We start from the raw sequence: 19,670 nt of genomic DNA, 5'->3' as shown, positions 1-19,670 counted from the left end.
CGTATGCTTCCTTTTTGTGTTTGAGATTGACCAGGAGCTCCTTGTTCATCCATGTAGGCCTCCTGGCGTTCTTTCCAGACTTCTTCCTTGTTGGCATGGGCTGCTCTTTGTAGAGGAATGAAGGCAGAGGGTTAATTAGCATTGATAACATGCATCTGTGGCCTTTCCTCAGCAGCAGCAGGTTGATTGACATGGATGATGTGCAGCTGTAGCTCGTTCCCACTAAGTGGTTAAATAGCCCAAAGGATTGTGGAGAAAAGGTCAGATGGAACAGGAGGAGTGTGGTCTGATCTCTGGAGGAAGGTGATACAGCACTGACAATAGAATCTGACCAACGGGTAAAGCCTTGTTGCAGCAGCACTTGAGCCCGGAGAATGCAATTCTTGACTAGGAACCAGCTTTCTTGGGCCCCTGTTGCCTCTAGGGCCTTATCCCAGGGGACTCTTCTGAGTACATCTTTGAAGCAGCCAAAGATTCAGCCTCCCCTTCCCTTTCAGGCTGAGGAAGACACAGCCAGCTCCTCCCAAGTCAGTGACAATCAGACCCTGTATCCTGGCATCTCTGCTCAGGAGCAGCCCCTTGGCCTCAGAGCATGTCCTGCAGATGGGCAGCCCAACCACGGCTGTCCCTCAGTGAGGATCCTGGTGCTGCTGGCGTGCCTGAGCTGTCAGCAGCTCTCAGGCCTATGAGGAATGGTATTCCTCATGGTTTCGGTAGCGTAGTGCTGCAAAAGGAAGCTCAGTGAGAAGATGGCTCCAAAGGAAGCAGGAGTGGGGCTGGAGTGAGGAAAAGCATTTACAAGAGCCCAAGACATTCTCCTCCTCCTCCTCCCACCTGTCCCCATAATGATGGGCCATGGCCTGCACCCAAGGGCAAGGATAGCAAGGGCAGGTGACCTGTACACCCTCTATGCCAGAAACAGTTCCCTGCACAGCACGGCAGTTGCACGCATGGGCAGGGCTAAGGCGACTCACAGGCTGACGCTGAAATCAGCCTGGCCAGGCCACAGACGACGGCACCCAGTGCCCAAGCCCCCACAGCTGCTCTGTGCTGCCTGGCCTTCCCCCAGGCAGGAAGCAGCTTTCCCCCAGGCCAGCTCTTCTCCTGGAGGACATGTTGCCCACCTCTGCCTGCTGGTCTGCTCCCCCATTCAGCTCTTGGATAGACTTGTACAGCATGGTCCCGCTGCAGAAGAGATGAGGCAGGGCTGAGGGCAGCACACAAGGTAGGGCATAAGAAAGGCTCCAGGGACGGACAGAGCGCACTGAGAAGAGACTTCCTCAGGCTCCCAACACACAGCAGCCGGAGGGTTTTCCAAAATCCTTGTCATCATGTCGTTCCAGGAAGGAGCATTGCCACGTGGCATGTCACTTATGTACCTTTCCTCTTACCTTGAGCTCTGACCTGTGAGGGACGCATCCTCGAGCAGCTGCTCTAAGAGACAGGCCTGCAGGAATACCTGAAGAAGCAACGTGCCGCAGGGAAACCAGAAAGCAAAGAGCAGCAGCAAGGCACCAATGCAGAAACTGTGCTGATCTCCTGCATTGCCTGTCACCTCAGCAGAGCCATTGGGCAGAATACTCACGTAAGCCACAGCGAAGGCACGGGGACCTCAGATTCTTTCACCGCCTTCTGCTGCCTCTCAGGCCACTGACACCGGCCCTCCCTGGAAGAGGGTCTTGGCCTGCAGAGCTCTGGGTGGACGGGGGAAGGAGCGCTGCCCGGGGACACCTGAGGGCCCCTTCCCCCAAGCTCAGCCTTGCACAGGCACGTCCCCTCCCTCCCCTGGCTCGTCGCACAGCCGGAGCATCTCCCTGTGCCAGGGTGTCTTGCACAGCAGCGAGGTGCACGGCACTGGCCGAGACCTCGACTTGCGCTGGCTGCAGGACGCTCTATTTCCCTGTGGTGTTCAGCAACGTGGTGAAATGGCCACTCTGCCTGGACTACCCGCTGCCTGCTACGAGACGTGCTGTGGGGCTTAGCCTTTCTTCTGCTGGTACCAGAGCAGACGAGGAATCGTACCGTCAGTCAAAGCCAAGGCTTACCCAGCGGTTGCCTCAGGAAGTCAACGATGACGAGATACGCAAGGACCATGCTGAGATGGATCGTCCTGCATGTGTGAGAGCGACTCAAAGACCGCCCGCGTCCCCACCGGGAGCTCTGAGAGAGCAGAGCTGCCAGAAACGACTCTGCCAGGGGAACCCAGAACGAGAAAGGGAGGAGAGAATTCTTGTTCTTAGCATGCCTGAAATGCCTGTGCTGTGCTCCTGCCTCCTCCAGCAGTGGCACCTGTTGCTCCTGCACTCAGCAGCTTCTGCCTTGCCAGGGTGGAGGGGCGACAGGCCTGCAGCTGGGGACCAACCTCTCTGACACATCCTCCCATGCAATGTCGTGGGAGTCTCTCCTTCCCTGATGCCTGTGTCCTCTCTCTCACAGCACAAGGCCTTGGTGGGGTTGGCCTGTCCTAGCGCCTTCACGGTGCCTAGCGCCAAGCTCCTGTCAGCACAGCCCAAGGCTGCAGCTCTTACAAACATCATCTTCAACACCCCCAAGCCCTGCAGACACCAACTGTCCCACTCAGCCCCACAGGCACTGTGGACTTTCTCCTTCTATCCAAAAGAAGATCGGTACTCGAGGAAGCAACACATGAAGCTTTGTGCCCCGCTGCTCAACCCCTCTTATAAATCAGCTTCTGCCAAGCTCACCCAACACCACACAGCCTTTCCCGATGACCGTAACCCTGCCAATTTCCCTTTCCTCCAAACCAGCTGGATCTCCAGCTGTCCTGCCCTTACTTCCAGTCCCATCAAACAAACCTGCCAAACTGTTTCTGCTCTTCCCATAGCATGATGTAGGTTGGACAGGGCCGGTCAGGGCTGTGTCCAGACGAGTCTTGAAAACGTCCAAGGCCAGAGCCTGCACAACATTTATGGACAGTGCATTCCAGTCCTTGAGCTTTTTCAGGGTCAAAAAGAACTGGAAAATAAGGTCCTCACACGTCAGTAGAATTCCGCAGGTTCCAAACTGTGTCTGTGGCCTCTCGGCCTACCGGCACCGTGCACTTGGAGAAGAGCCTGGCTTCATCTTCTCCACGTGCTCAGAGCACGTAGCTGTAGACACCCATAAGGTCTCCCTTTGAGCCTTCTTTTGCTAAGGCCTCGTTCCCTCAGGCTCTGAGTGCATCATGTCCTCAAGCTCCCTGCCTGCCTTGGGGCCTCCCGCTGGACTCCCTCCAACACGCCTGTACCTTGCCTGCACACCGAGGAGCCCCAGCCTGAACGCAGGAGCCCAGGCATGGTCTCAGGAGTGCCAAAGAGAGGAGAAGGATGACTTCCCTGCCTGTGCTGGCTCCGCTTTCGCTGGCATCTCAGAGCGCAGTAGGTGTGCTTTGCCACAAGGGCACACTGCTGACTCACCTGCAGCCACTGGCCACCAGGCATCCCCTGCCTCCCCAGCTGCCTGACCTCCAACCTGTGTCTACAGCACGGTCCCAGGGCCCTCCAGAAGCTGAAAGGTGCCTCTCCCCGGAGGAAGTGCTCGATCATGGCTCAGGCCTTTGGAGAACAATCCTCTTCTGGTGTGTCCTACCTGCATGGTCGCTTCTGGTGGAACTGCAGCGTAAATTCCTTCTGCCTGTGATCTGTCAAGCCAGAAAGGTATTTCAGCGTTGCCTGGCTCCGTGTCCGCCGTATCTATCCGTTTGTCAGCTTTGGCACTGGGCTCATGCTCCACCTCGCTTTCTATAAGCTGCCAAAGGCTGATCCATGCATCTGAACAGGGTGAGATTGCAGGCTCAGGGTTCAGCCAACCCCCAGGTGCAAGGCAAGGAGGGGAATTGCTCAGGAATTGGCTGCAGTGCTGGGGGAACATACCTAGAATTCCCTTTACCTGTAAATCTCATCCCTTCGGGTGGGGAGAAGTGTCTCTTGGCAGCCACCACAGTCTCATATCCTATTTCCTCCATGAAAATCCCGACGTCTTAACAAAAGTGTACAAGTGGAAGGATGGAAATCCCTACATCCCTGTCCTCCACCGAGAGGGGATTATGAGTGTGTCACTGTGGAACTGCTCCCTCTGCAAGGGCAGGGGCTGGTCCCAGACCCCTGAGGAGATCACCAAGGTCAGGCGGGAGCTGCTACCACTGAGGGATTTAATGTTTCTTTTCCTTTCTTTTCCTGGTACCATGGGAATTCTTTGGGTGGCTGCAGCAAAGGGGATGTTCTCCAGCTTTACATTATCCTCCACACATAGGCTTGAGATGTGGACAGGCTCGATATCTGGAAGGGCCTTGAAAACGTCCACTCTGCGGTGCTTTCTCGAGCGCTTCTCATCATCAAAGAGCCTGGATCCAGACGCAGCTGCACAAGTCACACAGGCCTGTGCCTCACAGCAGTACAGGCTGGGGAGGCAGAGGCCCAGCCTCACCACAGCCCCCAGGTGCTGCTGCTGAGTAGGCTGAGCTCAGAGCTCCAGGCAAGCAGTGGCAGGGAGGGATGTGCCCCTCACAGCACCGCCCATGTTTCTATGCGCTGCTGCGTGCTGTGGGCACCACTGTGGGCTCAGTGCACAGAAATAGGCAGCGCTGTCCTGGAGCTCAGCATCCCGCACATGCAGAACCACCTGGGAGGTCTCCACAGACAGTGAAGACGAGAACCTCCCTGAATCCACCTGCGGTTTCCATTTGTACACTCCCTGCAGCAGCATCTGAGGGGACTGCGTCTGGCGCTGCTGGTACCAGAAGATGTAGGGATTGGCAGAACTGGTGGAGAAATTGCAGCGCAGAGCTGTGCTGTGTCCCGTCTGGATGGTCATTTCTGCAGGGAACTGGAGCACAGAGTCCTTTTGGGCATGACCTGTAAAGGCAGAAACTTCTTTCAGCCTTGCTTGCCTGTGCACCAGTCCATCTGTCACTTCCTGGGCTTGCTCACTGTCCCCGCTCTCCATCTCACTTTTCCCAGGCTCTGAGATGCTGAGCTGCTTGTCCCTGCACCCTTCTTTCTGCAGCTGCTTGCCACTCCTCACCGCCCAGATCATCCTGCTTTCCAGCAGTGCGCACATGTCTTTCCAGCCACTCTTTCTCTCCGTATCTGCCTCTGAGCTATGTTAACTGCTGCTGTCTCCTTCAGCAGCAGCAGCCATGAGCTGTCCTTCTCCCACCTCTGACTGTATCTTCTTGCTAGCGAAGCTCCTCCATATGACACAGCACGTCCTCTGCCCTTGCCCTGTCCCTGTACAGCATTTCAGCTCTCCTTGACTCTAGTTAGCCTTCTCTGTTTGTCCCCCGAGGTTTAGAGACAGCCCTGCAGAGGCTGGTAACCTTTTCTCCAGCACACCTAGGAGAGAAGCTCCTAGATGCCACACAGCTCCGTTCCCCAGCGTCTTCCCTCTTTCAGGCTTGGACTGTATTAGCAGCACACTCAAGAATGCTCGGTACCTGCAAATGCAGGGTAAAGTCTTGTCCTTCCTCTTATGCTCGTTACTCCTGACATCTCCCACATTATTTGCCATACCCACCTGCAGCCCCGGCTCTCCCTACAGAAACACTCCCTGATCCCCCAGGCCGTCAGGACTGACACCTCCGTGCTTCCACCACCAGCTGCGCAAACTCTTGCCTCCTTCACCCCAGCCTGGAAGTGGCATCTCACCAAAGGCTGCCAGTCCCGCCAGGGCTGCCAGCACAATCAGGGCCATGTCACGCTCTCCCTTCACGGGGTGTGCAGGCACCTGCCAGCCGGAGGGACCTGATGCTTGCAACTTCACCTCTTCCTCTGCCTCTGCCCGATCAAAGAGGCCTCCAAACCACAGCCCAGAGGGCGGAGCAAAACTCTCTCCCTGCTGCTCCAGGCAGGCCTCGTTGCACCTGTCCCCCAGCCTCTACCACCAGAACGTTCTCCAGAGCCTCGTGGTGTAGGTACCGTCCATCAGAGGGAATGGCATCCCTGGTGATCTTCTCCTGGCATCGGACCCAGGTGTCGCACACTCTCCCTTCCCCTCTGGCCGTGGAGCAGGAACCTGAAGAGAAACATCTCTGTAAAGAGCATCTGCTGCAGAAACCAGCCGCACAGGGACAGGCACGCTCCCGCACTCTGGCAGGGGGAGGACACTGCCACACAGCTCTCCGTTGTACAGGCAGTCCCCCTGTGTCCCTTCACCTGCCCACATTAGCCACAGGCGCCAGGTGCTTGTCCCACCCTGGGCCCCAGAACCGCTATCCCCAGGCAAGCCAAAGGGCTGCTCGGTTTTACTGCCTCCTGCTCCTGGAGCAGGGCTCCTCTGCCACTTCTCACCCAGGGCCCTTGGCTCACACAGCTGGCAGGGACTGCAGAAAACAGCTGGCGAGCGCAGCAGCCCCCATTCACAACCCCGCTCCCACAAGGCCTTCAGGGTCCTGCTGCTCAGCCGAGGCCGTGGCAGAAGGACGGTGGGCTGCCCTCTGCTCTCCAATGTCTGCAAACCTGCCAGGGGCTCCTGGTAATGCACTGTAGCTGCCACCACAGTCCCCAGCTGAGGCAGGACGAAGGGCTGAACCTTTCCCCTCTGCCTCTCAAGCCTGTGCACATGAACTTTCACAGCTGCGTCAGCTCCTGCAGCCGCACCAGCCTCGCTGGGGACTGGCTGGGACCAGGAGCCAACTTTGACATCTAGATGAACATGCCAACCAAATGTTTTATATATATATATATATATCTGTATTTAGTATCCAATCATTGGTAAAATATGCATGATCATTAGTGAAAGATGTAGCTTAGATAGAATATAATCATTTGCAAAGATGGAGTGCATCCTTCCTTGCTTGGAGGCAGGTGGTCAAGGCTGTGAAACCAGATATATGGCCTTCTATGGAAACCGGTGGTTAAAATCAAGTAGGTAAGGGAGGCTCCCTTGGTTCCTCCTGGTAGCCCTGGCCAGGCTTTGGTGGGATCTGTGGGAGGAGAGTGAAACCAGATGTCTCTGCATTTGAAATCAGGTGATCTTGTTTATTCAACACTATAAGAGCTGGACCCTCTGACAGTGACTTTGGAGACCTCACCTACGAGTGGATGCCCTGTGTAGGACCTCCCAAATGCCGGGACAGGCTCTCCAAATCCTCACTGTAACCAGGGCTCCCAGCAGCTGTGGACCCGGATGACGGTAAAGTATTAAGGCAATTGGTGATGTATCTTTCTTAACCGCTGTAGCCTGTCATAGGCAGCAGTGATTAGGTGCATTGCCTTGTTTTATTCTTGCTGTATCCTTTCACTTACTACTTGTTTCACTTCCTATTCTATTTTTTAAAATGTAAGTAAAGATAAACTCACTTCTTTAACTAGGGGTCTATTTCCTTTGTACTGACCCGGTCTATGGCAAAACACCTCTCTGCAGGAGGCCTTCCCACAGCAGCAGGAGCAGGCTGGAAGTGGACTGTGAAGCCGGGGCAGCCAGTTTGTAATTGTGTGCCTGAGCCAACGTTACAAAGGTACCAGCAAGAAACCACTTCTCCTTGTGAATTCAAAGCAATGGCTTGCCCCCAGGCTGTCTCAGTTGTGACTTTCTGTTCTAACAGGGCTTGGCTATGTTAGTGGGGTGGAAGAGATCCCCAGCCCCTGCCTGCTGAGCAGCAGCAATGCCCGGCTCATGTGGCAGGAGGACCTCTGCTGCCTGCCTCCCTGTGCAGACCCAAGAGGAGTCGCTCCTCACCAAGGACCACGACTGAAGGGCAATGTTTTATCAGGGCATTTCACTTGCATGTCTGAAATCCTTTTTCCCTAGCTGTGCTACAAGGAACCATCACCTGCAGCAGCACAGCTGCACTTCCTAACCCAACCACAGTAAACCTTGTAACAAGCTGGAGTTCCTTCTTAATGAGGATAGCACCTGCAATGGTCCTTGTAGAAGAGGGAGGGATGGCATTTCTCCATACAGACGAGTAAGCCATTTGGCCACAGCACCGCCAAGGCGCTGCTCCTGGCCCTTGGCATGCCCCCTGGTTTGCCTGCCCAACCGAGGAGATCTTGGACATGGAGGAAACGGGTACAGAATCCATGCAGGTTTTACAGTCCAAACTAAGGGCGCTGCTGCCAGAGGTTCTGGGGTTTTTTGGTGGTGATTTAAACCACCTACTGATGGAGCTGCCATGGTTCTTTACACCTCTCTTACTCCCCTGCTGATTGCCTTGATTTATACCCTGAGAACTCAGGATGTCCCAGCTGCTACTATCTGCTGATTTGCAGTCAACTTCTGTCCAGCTTGCGGTGGTTCACAGTAGCAATGATGTCAGATCTGTTTCCAATGGAAGAAAATGCTCTAAAAGCATGACCAACCGCAATGGAGTAATCCTTCTGTGGACGCGATCTGCACAGTGTCCTGTGCCCTGGCTGTGGCCTGCTGATGTAAGGGGGAGTTTGTGAGCATTGTGGACTGTCTGAGAAGGGCATATATGACTGTTAATTGAAAACACTTGATTCACAGAGGTGAGGAGTGGAATGTATTTGGTTTATGGGGCAAGGTTATGGTAGCAGGGGGGCTGCAGGGGTGGCTTCTGTGAGAAGGTGCCAGTCAGTGCCACCCCATGTTGTTCAGAGCCAGTTTCAGGTGGCTACAAGACGGACCTGCCACTGACCAAAGCTGGGCCAGTCAGTGACGGTGGTGGCGCCTCCACAATAATACATTTAAGAAGGTTGAAAAAGTGGTGCACAAGAGCATGTGGGAGAGAGGAATGAGAATATGGGAGAGAAACAACTCTGCAGGCACTGAAGTCAGCAAAGAAGGAGGAGGGGATGAGGTGCTCCAGGTTCATGTGTGGCTCATGACACAGGTTGTCCCTGATGAGCTGGTGATGCAGCTTGTCCCCCTGCAGCCCATGGAGGTTAAGGGTGGGGCAGACATCCACCTGCAGCCCATGGAGGAACCCATGCCACAGCAGGTGGATGTGCCCTGAAGGAAGCTGTGACCCCATGGAGATCCCATCATGGAGCAGGCTTCTGGCAAGATCTGTGGCCCCACGGGGGATCCACGCTGTAGCAGTTTGGGAAGAACTGCAGCCCACGGAAAGGACTCGTGTTGGAGAAGGACAGTCTCCCACGGGAGGGACCCCACACCGCAGCAGGGAAAGAGCATGAGGAGGAAGAGGCGGCAGAGGGAATGAGTTATGAACTGACTGCAGCACCCATTGCACATCCTCCTGTGTTCCTCTGGGGGAGGAAGTAGGGACGTCAGGACGGAAGGTGAGCCCAGGCATAAGGAAGTGTTGCAGGGAAGGTGTTTTAAAATTTATTCTCATTTCTCATTCTCCTACTCTGATTTGATTGGCAAGAAATTAATTTCTCCAAGCTGAGCCTGTTTGCCTGTGACACCAACTGCTGGGTCAAAATTTCCCTGTCCTTGCCACAAACCATGAGCCTTCTTATTTTTCCATCCTGGTGAGGAGTGGGAGTGATAGAGCAGAGTGGGGGAGACGTTGCAGCCAGGCAAGGTCAACCCAACCCCAACACGCCATGCTCATGCTGGCCCAGTACAGCAGTAGAAATGGTCTAACAACCTTCCTGGTGCAGAAGGGACATTGCAGCAGCAGAGCCACCTGGGAGGAGGTGACCAAAAAGCCCACTGCCCACACTCCCGGCGCTGGCAGGGAGCAGAGCTTCTTTGTCATGACAGTGCTTTTTGCCAAGCACTTTGCGTATGGTGACACCATGACTGAAGGCCATGGCTGAGAGGATCGGGAACTCAGGCATAGCCAGGAAGAAGCAGGAAAATAACAGCAGGAGACACAAAGGATTGCTCTGTTGGCAAGGGATCTTGGGGACAGCATCTGGGGGACGATGGTGGTGACACAGCAGATCTCCAAGAAGGAAAGCCTGACAGGAAGAAATGCACAAGGATCTGCAGGGAATTGCCTGATTTGAATGCCCAGGGAGCTTGTTAGTGTTAATAACAACTCCAAGCTGAGATCTTTGTGTGCGTCCTTGGGATGGGGAAAATTACCGGGTGGAAGCTGCTGCTGTGTTTGCCCAAGGCAGCCAGGCAAAGGTGAGACACCCACTAAGCTGAGCATCGTGCTGGAGCATTTGCGTTCGCTTTATTCTTGACATCGTGAACTCCCTGTGCCATGGCAGCACTTGGAGGACCTAGAGGTGTCACTTGGCCTTCCTAAAAGTCATGAAGAGCTCAGCATCCTTGGCAAGAGGAGAAGCAGCCTGAGGTGGCCTGGATGGGAATCGGTCCCCTCTGGGAAGGCGTTGCGGGACAATGCCGGCAGGCCTTTTCAGACAGGCCAGGGGACGCCACGGTACCCGCAAGGCTCTGACCCCGTGCTGGGCAAGCACGAGCGCGTGGTGGGAAACACGCTGCGCCCCGCTGCCTTGCACAGACCCTCTCAGGCTCCCCGTGCAGCGCGGCCCAAGCGCGGCTGTTTGCTGCCTCGGAGCACCGATGCGCAGCAGCCCTCGAGGAGGAGAGGTGCTGAGCCCGGGCAGCGACTGCAAGGGGCACCCGCTGATCCCGGTGCCGGTGCCGCAGGCGGTGGCGGGAAGCGCCCGCGGCCGGGCGGGGCGAGGCGGCAGCGCCCCCTGGCGGGCCCGGCCGGGGCTGTCCCCCCGCCCCCGACACACACGCCCGGCCCCGGCCGCCGAGGTTCGTGCCCGGCCGCAGCCCCGGCTCCGAGCCCCGTGTCTCCCACGGCGCAGTAATACACCGCCGCGTCCCTGCGCCGGGGCCGGGCGAGCCACAGGGCGCTGGACCGGCGGTCTGCCGCCACCGACATCCGCCCCGGAGGGTCCTGCACCTCTCTGGACCCTTTGTGACCGCTCGTGATGAATGCGGGGCCTCGGCCCGGGAGCTGGCGGTACCACTGGATTAAGTCTCCTGTCCCTATGCTGGGGTGTGAGCAGTTGATGGCGATGCCGGTGTCCTCGGTGGTCTCTGCCGACGGCTCCTGCTGCACCTGGGCTCTGCCCACAGCCACTGCCGAGGAGAAAAAGAAGGGGGAATCCTCAAAACCTGCTTTGTGCCCTGCCCCGCCTGCCGTTCGCCATGGCAAATCCCAGTCGGCAACATTCGGGCATGGCGGGGGAAGAAGAGTTTCCAGAGGATGTCTAGCGGTGCATTAACGGAGGTGTCCGTTAACGGCTGGCAGACATACGAACGCGAGAGTGACAGGTGGAGTCACTGGAGAAAAACAGGGACAAAGGGAAGGAGCCCGAGGGGAAGCAGCAGCGGGGAAGGAGCCCGAGGGGAAGCAGCAGCGGGGAAGGAGCCCGAGGGGAAGCAGCAGCGGGGAAGCAGCAGCGGGGAAGGAGCCCGAGGGGAAGCAGCAGCGGGGAAGGAGCGGCTGCAGGCGCTCCGCGGCAGAAGGCGGAGGGAAGGAGGCAGCGGGCAGGGCTGGACAGCGAGAGCACGGCGAGTTTCCGCAGGGAAGGCGGGATGGCAGCAGAGGGAGGGAGGGACGCGAGCCCGGCGCGGCGGCAGGGCTCCGTGCAGAAGCCCGAGGGGACGGCAGCCCCGCGGGGGCCCCCGCAGGCCGAGCCCCGGCCCGCCCCCCGCCGCCAGCCCCGCGCACCCAGCAGCAGCGCGGCCAGCCCCGCCAGCCCTGCGCCCCGGCCCCGCCGCATGCCGCCGCTCCGCCGCCCGCGCCTCGCTGCCCCGCGCCAGCCCCGGCTCTGGGCGGCGGCCGCGGCGCCTCCTCTCCGCCGCCTCCTCTGCTCCGCGCCGCCGCCAGCTCCGCCCCGGGGCTGAGCCCGGCGCCGGCGCCGCTCGGGGGCTCGCCGCAGCCTGGGGCAGCAGCGGGGCCTCGGCCCGGGAGATGGAGCAGCTTCCGGAGCTGCCTCCCCGCTCCGGGGCTGGAAGCGGCAGCCCCCGCTGCCCTGCGGGTGCCGGGGAGCAGCCTCAGAGCCTGCCTTCTGCTGCCTCTGCAGCCCACTTGGGTCATAGAGAAGGTGTGCGAGAAGATGCCGCTCCAGCTGTTGCCCAGCAGTGCTGAGAAAAGGGGAGCAATCGCCTCTCTTGGCCTCTTGGCAATGCTTTGTCTGAGGCGGCCGAGGATTCCCTTGGAACTCCTTGGCGCAGGGGCACAGTACTGGCTCACGGCCAGCTTGGTGTCTACCAGAAGCCTAGTTTGTTCTCTGCACAGGACTGCTTTCTATGGGTGACCCCGGGCTGCCCTGGTGCGTGGTGCTGTTCTTCCAAGGACGGGAGTTTTTCCCTTTCCCTTGTTGAACTGCATGAGGTTCCCATCAGCCCATTTCTCCAGCCTGGTGTGGTCCCTGTGGCCAGTGGCCAGACCCTCTGGAACAGCAGCCACTCCTCCCAGGTTGGGGTGCTCTGCAACCCTGCTGCGGGCACGCTCTGTTCCATCATAGAGATCATTAGAGAAGGGGTTGAACAGGGCCCACTATTGATCCATGGAACACCCACTACTCAGTGGCCTGTGACTCAGTTTTGCGCCACTGACCGGCCCCCCCTGGGCCTGGACATTCAGAGAGTTTTCAATCCACCTCACTGTCTGCTCATGCAGCGCTCTATGTCAATGGCTTCTTTAATGAGGATGGCATCAAAGGCCTTGCTCAAGTGGAGCCAGATGAGATCCACTGCTCTCCCATCATCTCCCAAGCCAGCCTCTTCATCGCAGAAGCTTACCAGCTTGGTCAGGCGTGAGTTCCCTTTGGTGAAGCCATACTGACTACTCATGGTGGCTTTCTCATCGCTATCATGCCTGCATTAATCAGGCTTTCTGGGATTACCTGCTCCATCCCCTTCACAGAGACTGAGGTGAGGCTGAAAAGCCTGTGGTTCCTTGGATTCTCCTTCTTTTTTCTTGAATGAAGGAGCAACATTGGCTTTCCTCCAGTGCTCAGGCACGTCTTCCAGTCACCGTGGTCATTTGAAGATACTCGTGAGTGACCTGGCAATGACATGAGCCAGCTCCCTCAGCTCTTGCGGTGCATGCTGTCAGAGCCCACGGACAGTTTCTATGTGCAGTTTGCTTCAGTATTCCCTGACCTGATCTCCTTCTGCCAAGGGCAGGTCTCCCTTACTCCCGACTTTCCCCAGGTCTGCAATTGGGATTCCTGAAGGCCAGTCTTGCTAGTAAGGAGTGAGGCAAAAGCGGCCTTCAGCACCTCAGTTTTTCCCCTATTCTGTGCCACCAGGGCCCTCATCTCATTGAGCATGCTCCTTCATTTGCCGTATTCTTCCTTTTGTTACCCATGCCCTTAGAGGAGCCCTTCTTGCCTTTGACATCCCTCCCTCGACTGACTTCCAGCTGGGCTTTCTCTTCCTTAACCTCATTGGAGGTTGTCTCTGTACGCCTCCCAGGTTACTTGTTGTGGCTTCCACCTTCCGTATGCTTCCTTTTTGTGTTTGAATTCCACCAGGAGCTCCTTGTTCATCCATGTAGGCCTCCTGGCGTTCTTTCCAGACTTCTTCCTTGTTGGGATGGGCTGCTCTTGAGCCCGGAGAATGCAATTCTTGACTAGGACCCAGCTTTCTTGGGCCCCTGTTGCCTCTAGGGCCTTATCCCAGGGGACTCTTCTGAGTACATCTTTGAAGCAGCCAAAGATTCAGCCTCCCCTTCCCTTTCAGGCTGAGGAAGACACAGCCAGCTCCTCCCAAGTCAGTGACAATCAGACCCTGTATCCTGGCATCTCTGCTCAGGAGCAGCCCCTTGGCCTCAGAGCATGTCCTGCAGATGGGCAGCCCAACCACGGCTGTCCCTCAGTGAGGATCCTGGTGCTGCTGGCGTGCCTGAGCTGTCAGCAGCTCTCAGGCCTATGAGGAATGGTATTCCTCATGGTTTCGGTAGCGTAGTGCTGCAAAAGGAAGCTCAGTGAGAAGATGGCTCCAAAGGAAGCAGGAGTGGGGCTGGAGTGAGGAAAAGCATTTACAAGAGCCCAAGACATTCTCCTCCTCCTCCTCCTCCCACCTGTCCCCATAATGATGGGCCATGGCCTGCACCCAAGGGCAAGGATAGCAAGGGCAGGTGACCTGTACACCCTCTATGCCAGAAACAGTTCCCTGCACAGCACGGCAGTTGCACGCATGGGCAGGGCTAAGGCGACTCACAGGCTGACGCTGAAATCAGCCTGGCCAGGCCACAGACGACGGCACCCAGTGCCCAAGCCCCCGCAGCTGCTCTGTGCTGCCTGGCCTTCCCCCAGGCAGGAAGCAGCTTTCCCCCAGGCCAGCTCTTCTCCTGGAGGACATGTTGCCCACCTCTGCCTGCTGGTCTGCTCCCCCATTCAGCTCTTGGATAGACTTGTACAGCATGGTCCCGCTGCAGAAGAGATGAGGCAGGGCTGAGGGCAGCACACAAGGTAGGGCATAAGAAAGGCTCCAGGGACGGACAGAGCGCACTGAGAAGAGACTTCCTCAGGCTCCCAACACACAGCAGCCGGAGGGTTTTCCAAAATCCTTGTCATCATGTCGTTCCAGGAAGGAGCATTGCCACGTGGCATGTCACTTATGTACCTTTCCTCTTACCTTGAGCTCTGACCTGTGAGGGACGCATCCTCGAGCAGCTGCTCTAAGAGACAGGCCTGCAGGAATACCTGAAGAAGCAACGTGCCGCAGGGAAACCAGAAAGCAAAGAGCAGCAGCAAGGCACCAATGCAGAAACTGTGCTGATCTCCTGCATTGCCTGTCACCTCAGCAGAGCCATTGGGCAGAATACTCACGTAAGCCACAGCGAAGGCACGGGGACCTCAGATTCTTTCACCGCCTTCTGCTGCCTCTCAGGCCACTGACACTGGCCCTCCCTGGAAGAGGGTCTTGGCCTGCAGAGCTCTGGGTGGACGGGGGAAGGAGCGCTGCCCGGGGACACCTGAGGGCCCCTTCCCCCAAGCTCAGCCTTGCACAGGCACGTCCCCTCCCTCCCCTGGCTCGTCGCACAGCCGGAGCATCTCCCTGTGCCAGGGTGTCTTGCACAGCAGCAAGGTGCACGGCACTGGCCGAGACCTCGACTTGCGCTGGCTGCAGGACGCTCTATTTCCCTGTGGTGTTCAGCAACGTGGTGAAATGGCCGCTCTGCCTGGGACTACCCGCTGCCTGCTACGAGACGTGCTGTGGGGCTTAGCCTTTCTTCTGCTGGTACCAGAGCAGACGAGGAATCGTACCGTCAGTCAAAGCCAAGGCTTACCCAGCGGTTGCCTCAGGAAGTCAACGATGACGAGATACGCAAGGACCATGCTGAGATGGATCGTCCTGCATGTGTGAGAGCGACTCAAAGACCACCCGCGTCCCCACCGGGAGCTCTGAGAGAGCAGAGCTGCCAGAAACGACTCTGCCAGGGGAACCCAGAACGAGAAAGGGAGGAGAGAATTCTTGTTCTTAGCATGCCTGAAATGCCTGTGCTGTGCTCCTGCCTCCTCCAGCAGTGGCACCTGTTGCTCCTGCACTCAGCAGCTTCTGCCTTGCCAGGGTGGAGGGGCGACAGGCCTGCAGCTGGGGACCAACCTCTCTGACACATCCTCCCATGCAATGTCGTGGGAGTCTCTCCTTCCCTGATGCCTGTGTCCTCTCTCTCACAGCACAAGGCCTTGGTGGGGTTGGCCTGTCCTAGCGCCTTCACGGTGCCTAGCGCCAAGCTCCTGTCAGCACAGCCCAAGGCTGCAGCTCTTACAAACATCATCTTCAACACCCCCAAGCCCTGCAGACACCAACTGTCCCACTCAGCCCCACAGGCACTGTGGACTTTCTCCTTCTATCCAAAAGAAGATCGGTACTCGAGGAAGCAACACATGAAGCTTTGTGCCCCGCTGCTCAACCCCTCTTATAAATCAGCTTCTGCCAAGCTCACCCAACACCACACAGCCTTTCCCGATGACCGTAACCCTGCCAATTTCCCTTTCCTCCAAACCAGCTGGATCTCCAGCTGTCCTCCCCTTACTTCCAGTCCCATCAAACAAACCTGCCAAACTGTTTCTGCTCTTCCCATAGCATGATGTAGGTTGGACAGGGCCGGTCAGGGCTGTGTCCAGACGAGTCTTGAAAACGTCCAAGGCCAGAGCCTGCACAACATTTATGGACAGTGCATTCCAGTCCTTGAGCTTTTTCAGGGTCAAAAAGAACTGGAAAATAAGGTTCTCACACGTCAGTAGAATTCCGCAGGTTCCAAACTGTGTCTGTGGCCTCTCGGCCTACCGGCACCGTGCACTTGGAGAAGAGCCTGGCTTCATCTTCTCCACGTGCTCAGAGCACGTAGCTGTAGACACCCATAAGGTCTCCCTTTGAGCCTTCTTTTGCTAAGGCCTCGTTCCCTCAGGCTCTGAGTGCATCATGTCCTCAAGCTCCCTGCCTGCCTTGGGGCCTCCCGCTGGACTCCCTCCAACACGCCTGTACCTTGCCTGCACACCGAGGAGCCCCAGCCTGAACGCAGGAGCCCAGGCATGGTCTCAGGAGTGCCAAAGAGAGGAGAAGGATGACTTCCCTGCCTGTGCTGGTTCCGCTTTCGCTGGCATCTCAGAGCGCAGTAGGTGTGCTTTGCCACAAGGGCACACTGCTGACTCACCTGCAGCCACTGGCCACCAGGCATCCCCTGCCTCCCCAGCTGCCTGACCTCCAACCTGTGTCTACAGCACGGTCCCAGCGCCCTCCAGAAGCTGAAAGGTGCCTCTCCCCGGAGGAAGTGCTCGATCATGGCTCAGGCCTTTGGAGAACAATCCTCTTCTGGTGTGTCCTACCTGCATGGTCGCTTCTGGTGGAACTGCAGCGTAAATTCCTTCTGCCTGTGATCTGTCAAGCCAGAAAGGTATTTCAGCATTGCCTGGCTCCGTGTCCGCCGTATCTATCCGTTTGTCAGCTTTGGCACTGGGCTCATGCTCCACCTCGCTTTCTATAAGCTGCCAAAGGCTGATCCATGCATCTGAACAGGGTGAGATTGCAGGCTCAGGGTTCAGCCAACCCCCAGGTGCAAGGCAAGGAGAGATCTTCCCTCCTTGGGCTCATTTGGCCAGGAATTAAGTCACGAGCATGATCATGCCTCCTGCCTAGAACCATTCTCTCCAACGGCAGCTCTCGGTGGATGCTGGGGGGAGCCTAGGAGCAAGACAAGTAGGATCCTTCTGCTGAGGATTCACTCCTGTGTTCCAAGCCCCTGGGCTTGGACTTGGCTGAAAAAGTCGCCCCCATACCAATCTCCACAGCTTTCCTCACTGGCACAGAGGCTGGGGAGGCACACGCCCAGCCTAACCACAACCCACAGCACCATGTTGCCCTCTGCTTTACAGCCAGGCTTCATCCATCCCTCCAAGTACCCACCTGGAGAACCCCTGGCAGCCTGTGCTGCCCTGGGCTCCAGGACACCACCGCTGAGGCAAGCGTGCTGGCTGGCCGCTTTGAACCGCATGCAAAGAATGCCTGGAGAAGGGATCCTTTACCACCGGTTCACGGCGAGGGCCTCTGCCGCTGCACAAACCAGGTTTTCCTCTGTGCTTCAGAAGCCCAAGAACGTCGACTCTGAACAGCTGAGTGCTGTTCAGAGCCGTGCAGGCTTCCTCTCCACCACAGACCTTGTGCTCAGGAATTGGCTGCAGTGCTGGGGGAAGAGGATTCTCTTACCTGTAAATCTCATCCCTTCTGGGAGATGGAATTGTCTCTTGGCAGCCACCACAGCCTCATTCCTATTTCCTCCACGAAAACCCCGATGTCTTGACAGAAATGTACAAGTGGAAGGATGGAAATCCCTACACCCCTGTCCTCCACCGAGAGGGGATTATGGCTAATGAAGCACATACAAGCATAGCAAAAATGTGAAAAGGCCAACACCATTATAAGGGCGTTTCTGTTGCGTGCCTGGCAAGTAAGGCCTTTTGCCAAAGCCCTGCCAGAGCGCTGCTACTGGCTCTTGGCACGACCTCTAGCTTGCTTGCCCAACGGAGACCATGGAAAGATAGAAAAGGGGCACAGGATCCACCCAAGTTTTAGACCTCAAACTAAGGGCATTGCTGCCAGCGGTTGTCCTTTCCAATGGAGATTTAAATCATGCTGCAGCTCTTCTGTGCAGAAGACGGGCACTGAGCTGTCTCAGGCTGCGCTTCTCATTTCAATGCTGTGGCCTGGTTCTATGCCTCATGTGTCTTCACCTACACGGGAGCCCCCGAGAAAAGGTCACTAGGCAGAGTAGCGGCTGTTCTCTGCGTGGTTCTTCCTCTTCTGCTCAACACCTTGGTTTACACCCTAAGAAAGGAGGATGTGAAAGCTGCTCTGAGCAGGGTCAAGAGCTGGCATTTCTTCACATGAGGGAAACAACCAGCAGGGTGCCATCACCCTCACCCCCACATCACCGTAGGTCAGGGAGTTGGTGATCCAGGTATCCTGAGGAGGCCCTGGCCTCTGCTGTGCCCTGCTACAAGCAGAGCCTGGCCTTCAGGCCCGTGTTGTTCTGCACAGATCCCTTGGCCAGGGGACAAACTCAGCCCGTCCATTGCAGCCGATGAGCTTTCAGGCAGCTTCGGCTTGGTGCCAGTGATTGCACTGCCCTTGTGTCCTTGCCTCTATCTGAAGTGCAGCAGGAAGGTCTCATGTGAACATGGCTTCTGTTTCGCAGCAGAAATGCTGAATAGAGCTGTTTTATTTCATGACAATCGTCTTAGAGTTTGACTGACCAAGAAGGGGTGACCTTTTCATGGGCAGGACGAGCGTGGTGTGCTGTGCCCTGACTGGAGCCACCTATTTGACAGCACGTAGCTTAGGGCTCCCAGCGTCTGAAGGACATAGGATTATCTGTACTGCCATCTCTTTCTTCAGTGGCATTCTCTGGGATAAGAAATGGCCATTTACAGAGTCTGGGTGCCTTTCCACTGGGAATCAAACCAGCAGCTCCTGGTGCAAAACGTTTGGTGCAGCTGGCAGGTCCCCGTGGGAAATGCCTTTGCAGGGGAAGGACAGTGATTTAAAGAATCACTCTAGCAATATATGAGCAAGCGCAGGTTATCTTTATTTGGCAGCGGTGGGTGCATGGGGGATCGCTGCACCAAAGTCATGCACAGCAAGGGAACCTTTCAGCCCCTTCTTTATACAAGTCACTCATGTCTATTCATTAACTTTCCATGAACTCATTAACATATTTCACACCTGGACAATTAGCACAACATTCCCTCTGTCACCCATTCAAGGATTTAGTACATCTTCAAGTTAACAATATTAAGATATCTCATGCCTGGACAATTTAGCACCCTCCCTGTGTCACCCATTCAAGGATTTAGTACACCCTCAAGTTAACAATAAGGGTCTCCTCAGACAAACATGAGCACATGTTCTTTAAATAAATCGTATATGGCCCATTATTCAATAGTGAAGCAGAGACAGAGCAAATGCCCGACTGGGCCCGCGCACACAGCCATGGAAGGCTGTTACGGGACACGTGGCCTAGGTGGTTTTCCTGGTGAAGCGGGAAGTGAGGAGGGATTATCGGAATGTCCCAGCCCCCCTGAACAATTAACTTGTTTCAGGCAGCGTGGGCCCGCACAAGGAAAAGGCAAGGAGAACCTGTGCTGTGTTGGTTGTGGCATCCGTGCTGGAGGTGGACGTGGGGATGTTCGGAGCTGAAGCAGCAGCCCCAGGTGAGATGCAGGCGCGGTAGCTCAAACGCATCTGGGCAGCACATGGTGGTGTGGGAGCAGGGGGCACACGGGGTGGCATCCCTCCTCACCTGCAAACCAGCCCAGGGAAGGGGTGTCCCCTCTTCAGCCCTGGGGCAGGGA

The 19,670-nt window shown here is 56.7% G+C and overlaps 2 gene segments (V, D, J or C); both read right to left on the bottom strand.

Annotated features, from left to right (window-relative positions):
• Window positions 1-4,461: 4,461 nt before the first annotated feature.
• Window positions 4,462-5,761, bottom strand: LOC119146335. The segment is given in 2 exon segments: window positions 4,462-4,853; window positions 5,646-5,761. Coding segments are annotated over 2 exon segments (438 nt in total).
• Window positions 5,762-7,030: 1,269 nt separating this feature from the next.
• On the bottom strand, window positions 7,031-11,585 carry LOC119146334. The segment is given in 3 exon segments: window positions 7,031-7,113; window positions 10,576-10,938; window positions 11,534-11,585. Coding segments are annotated over 3 exon segments (498 nt in total).
• Between the last annotated feature and the right edge of the window lie 8,085 nt (window positions 11,586-19,670).

The sequence above is a fragment of the Falco rusticolus genome, chromosome 4, assembly GCF_015220075.1.
Source record: "Falco rusticolus isolate bFalRus1 chromosome 4, bFalRus1.pri, whole genome shotgun sequence".
Classification (NCBI taxonomy): Eukaryota; Metazoa; Chordata; class Aves; order Falconiformes; family Falconidae; genus Falco; species Falco rusticolus.
The sequence above is the reverse complement of the archived record's forward strand: the minus strand, read 5'-3'. Positions and strand labels throughout refer to the sequence as shown.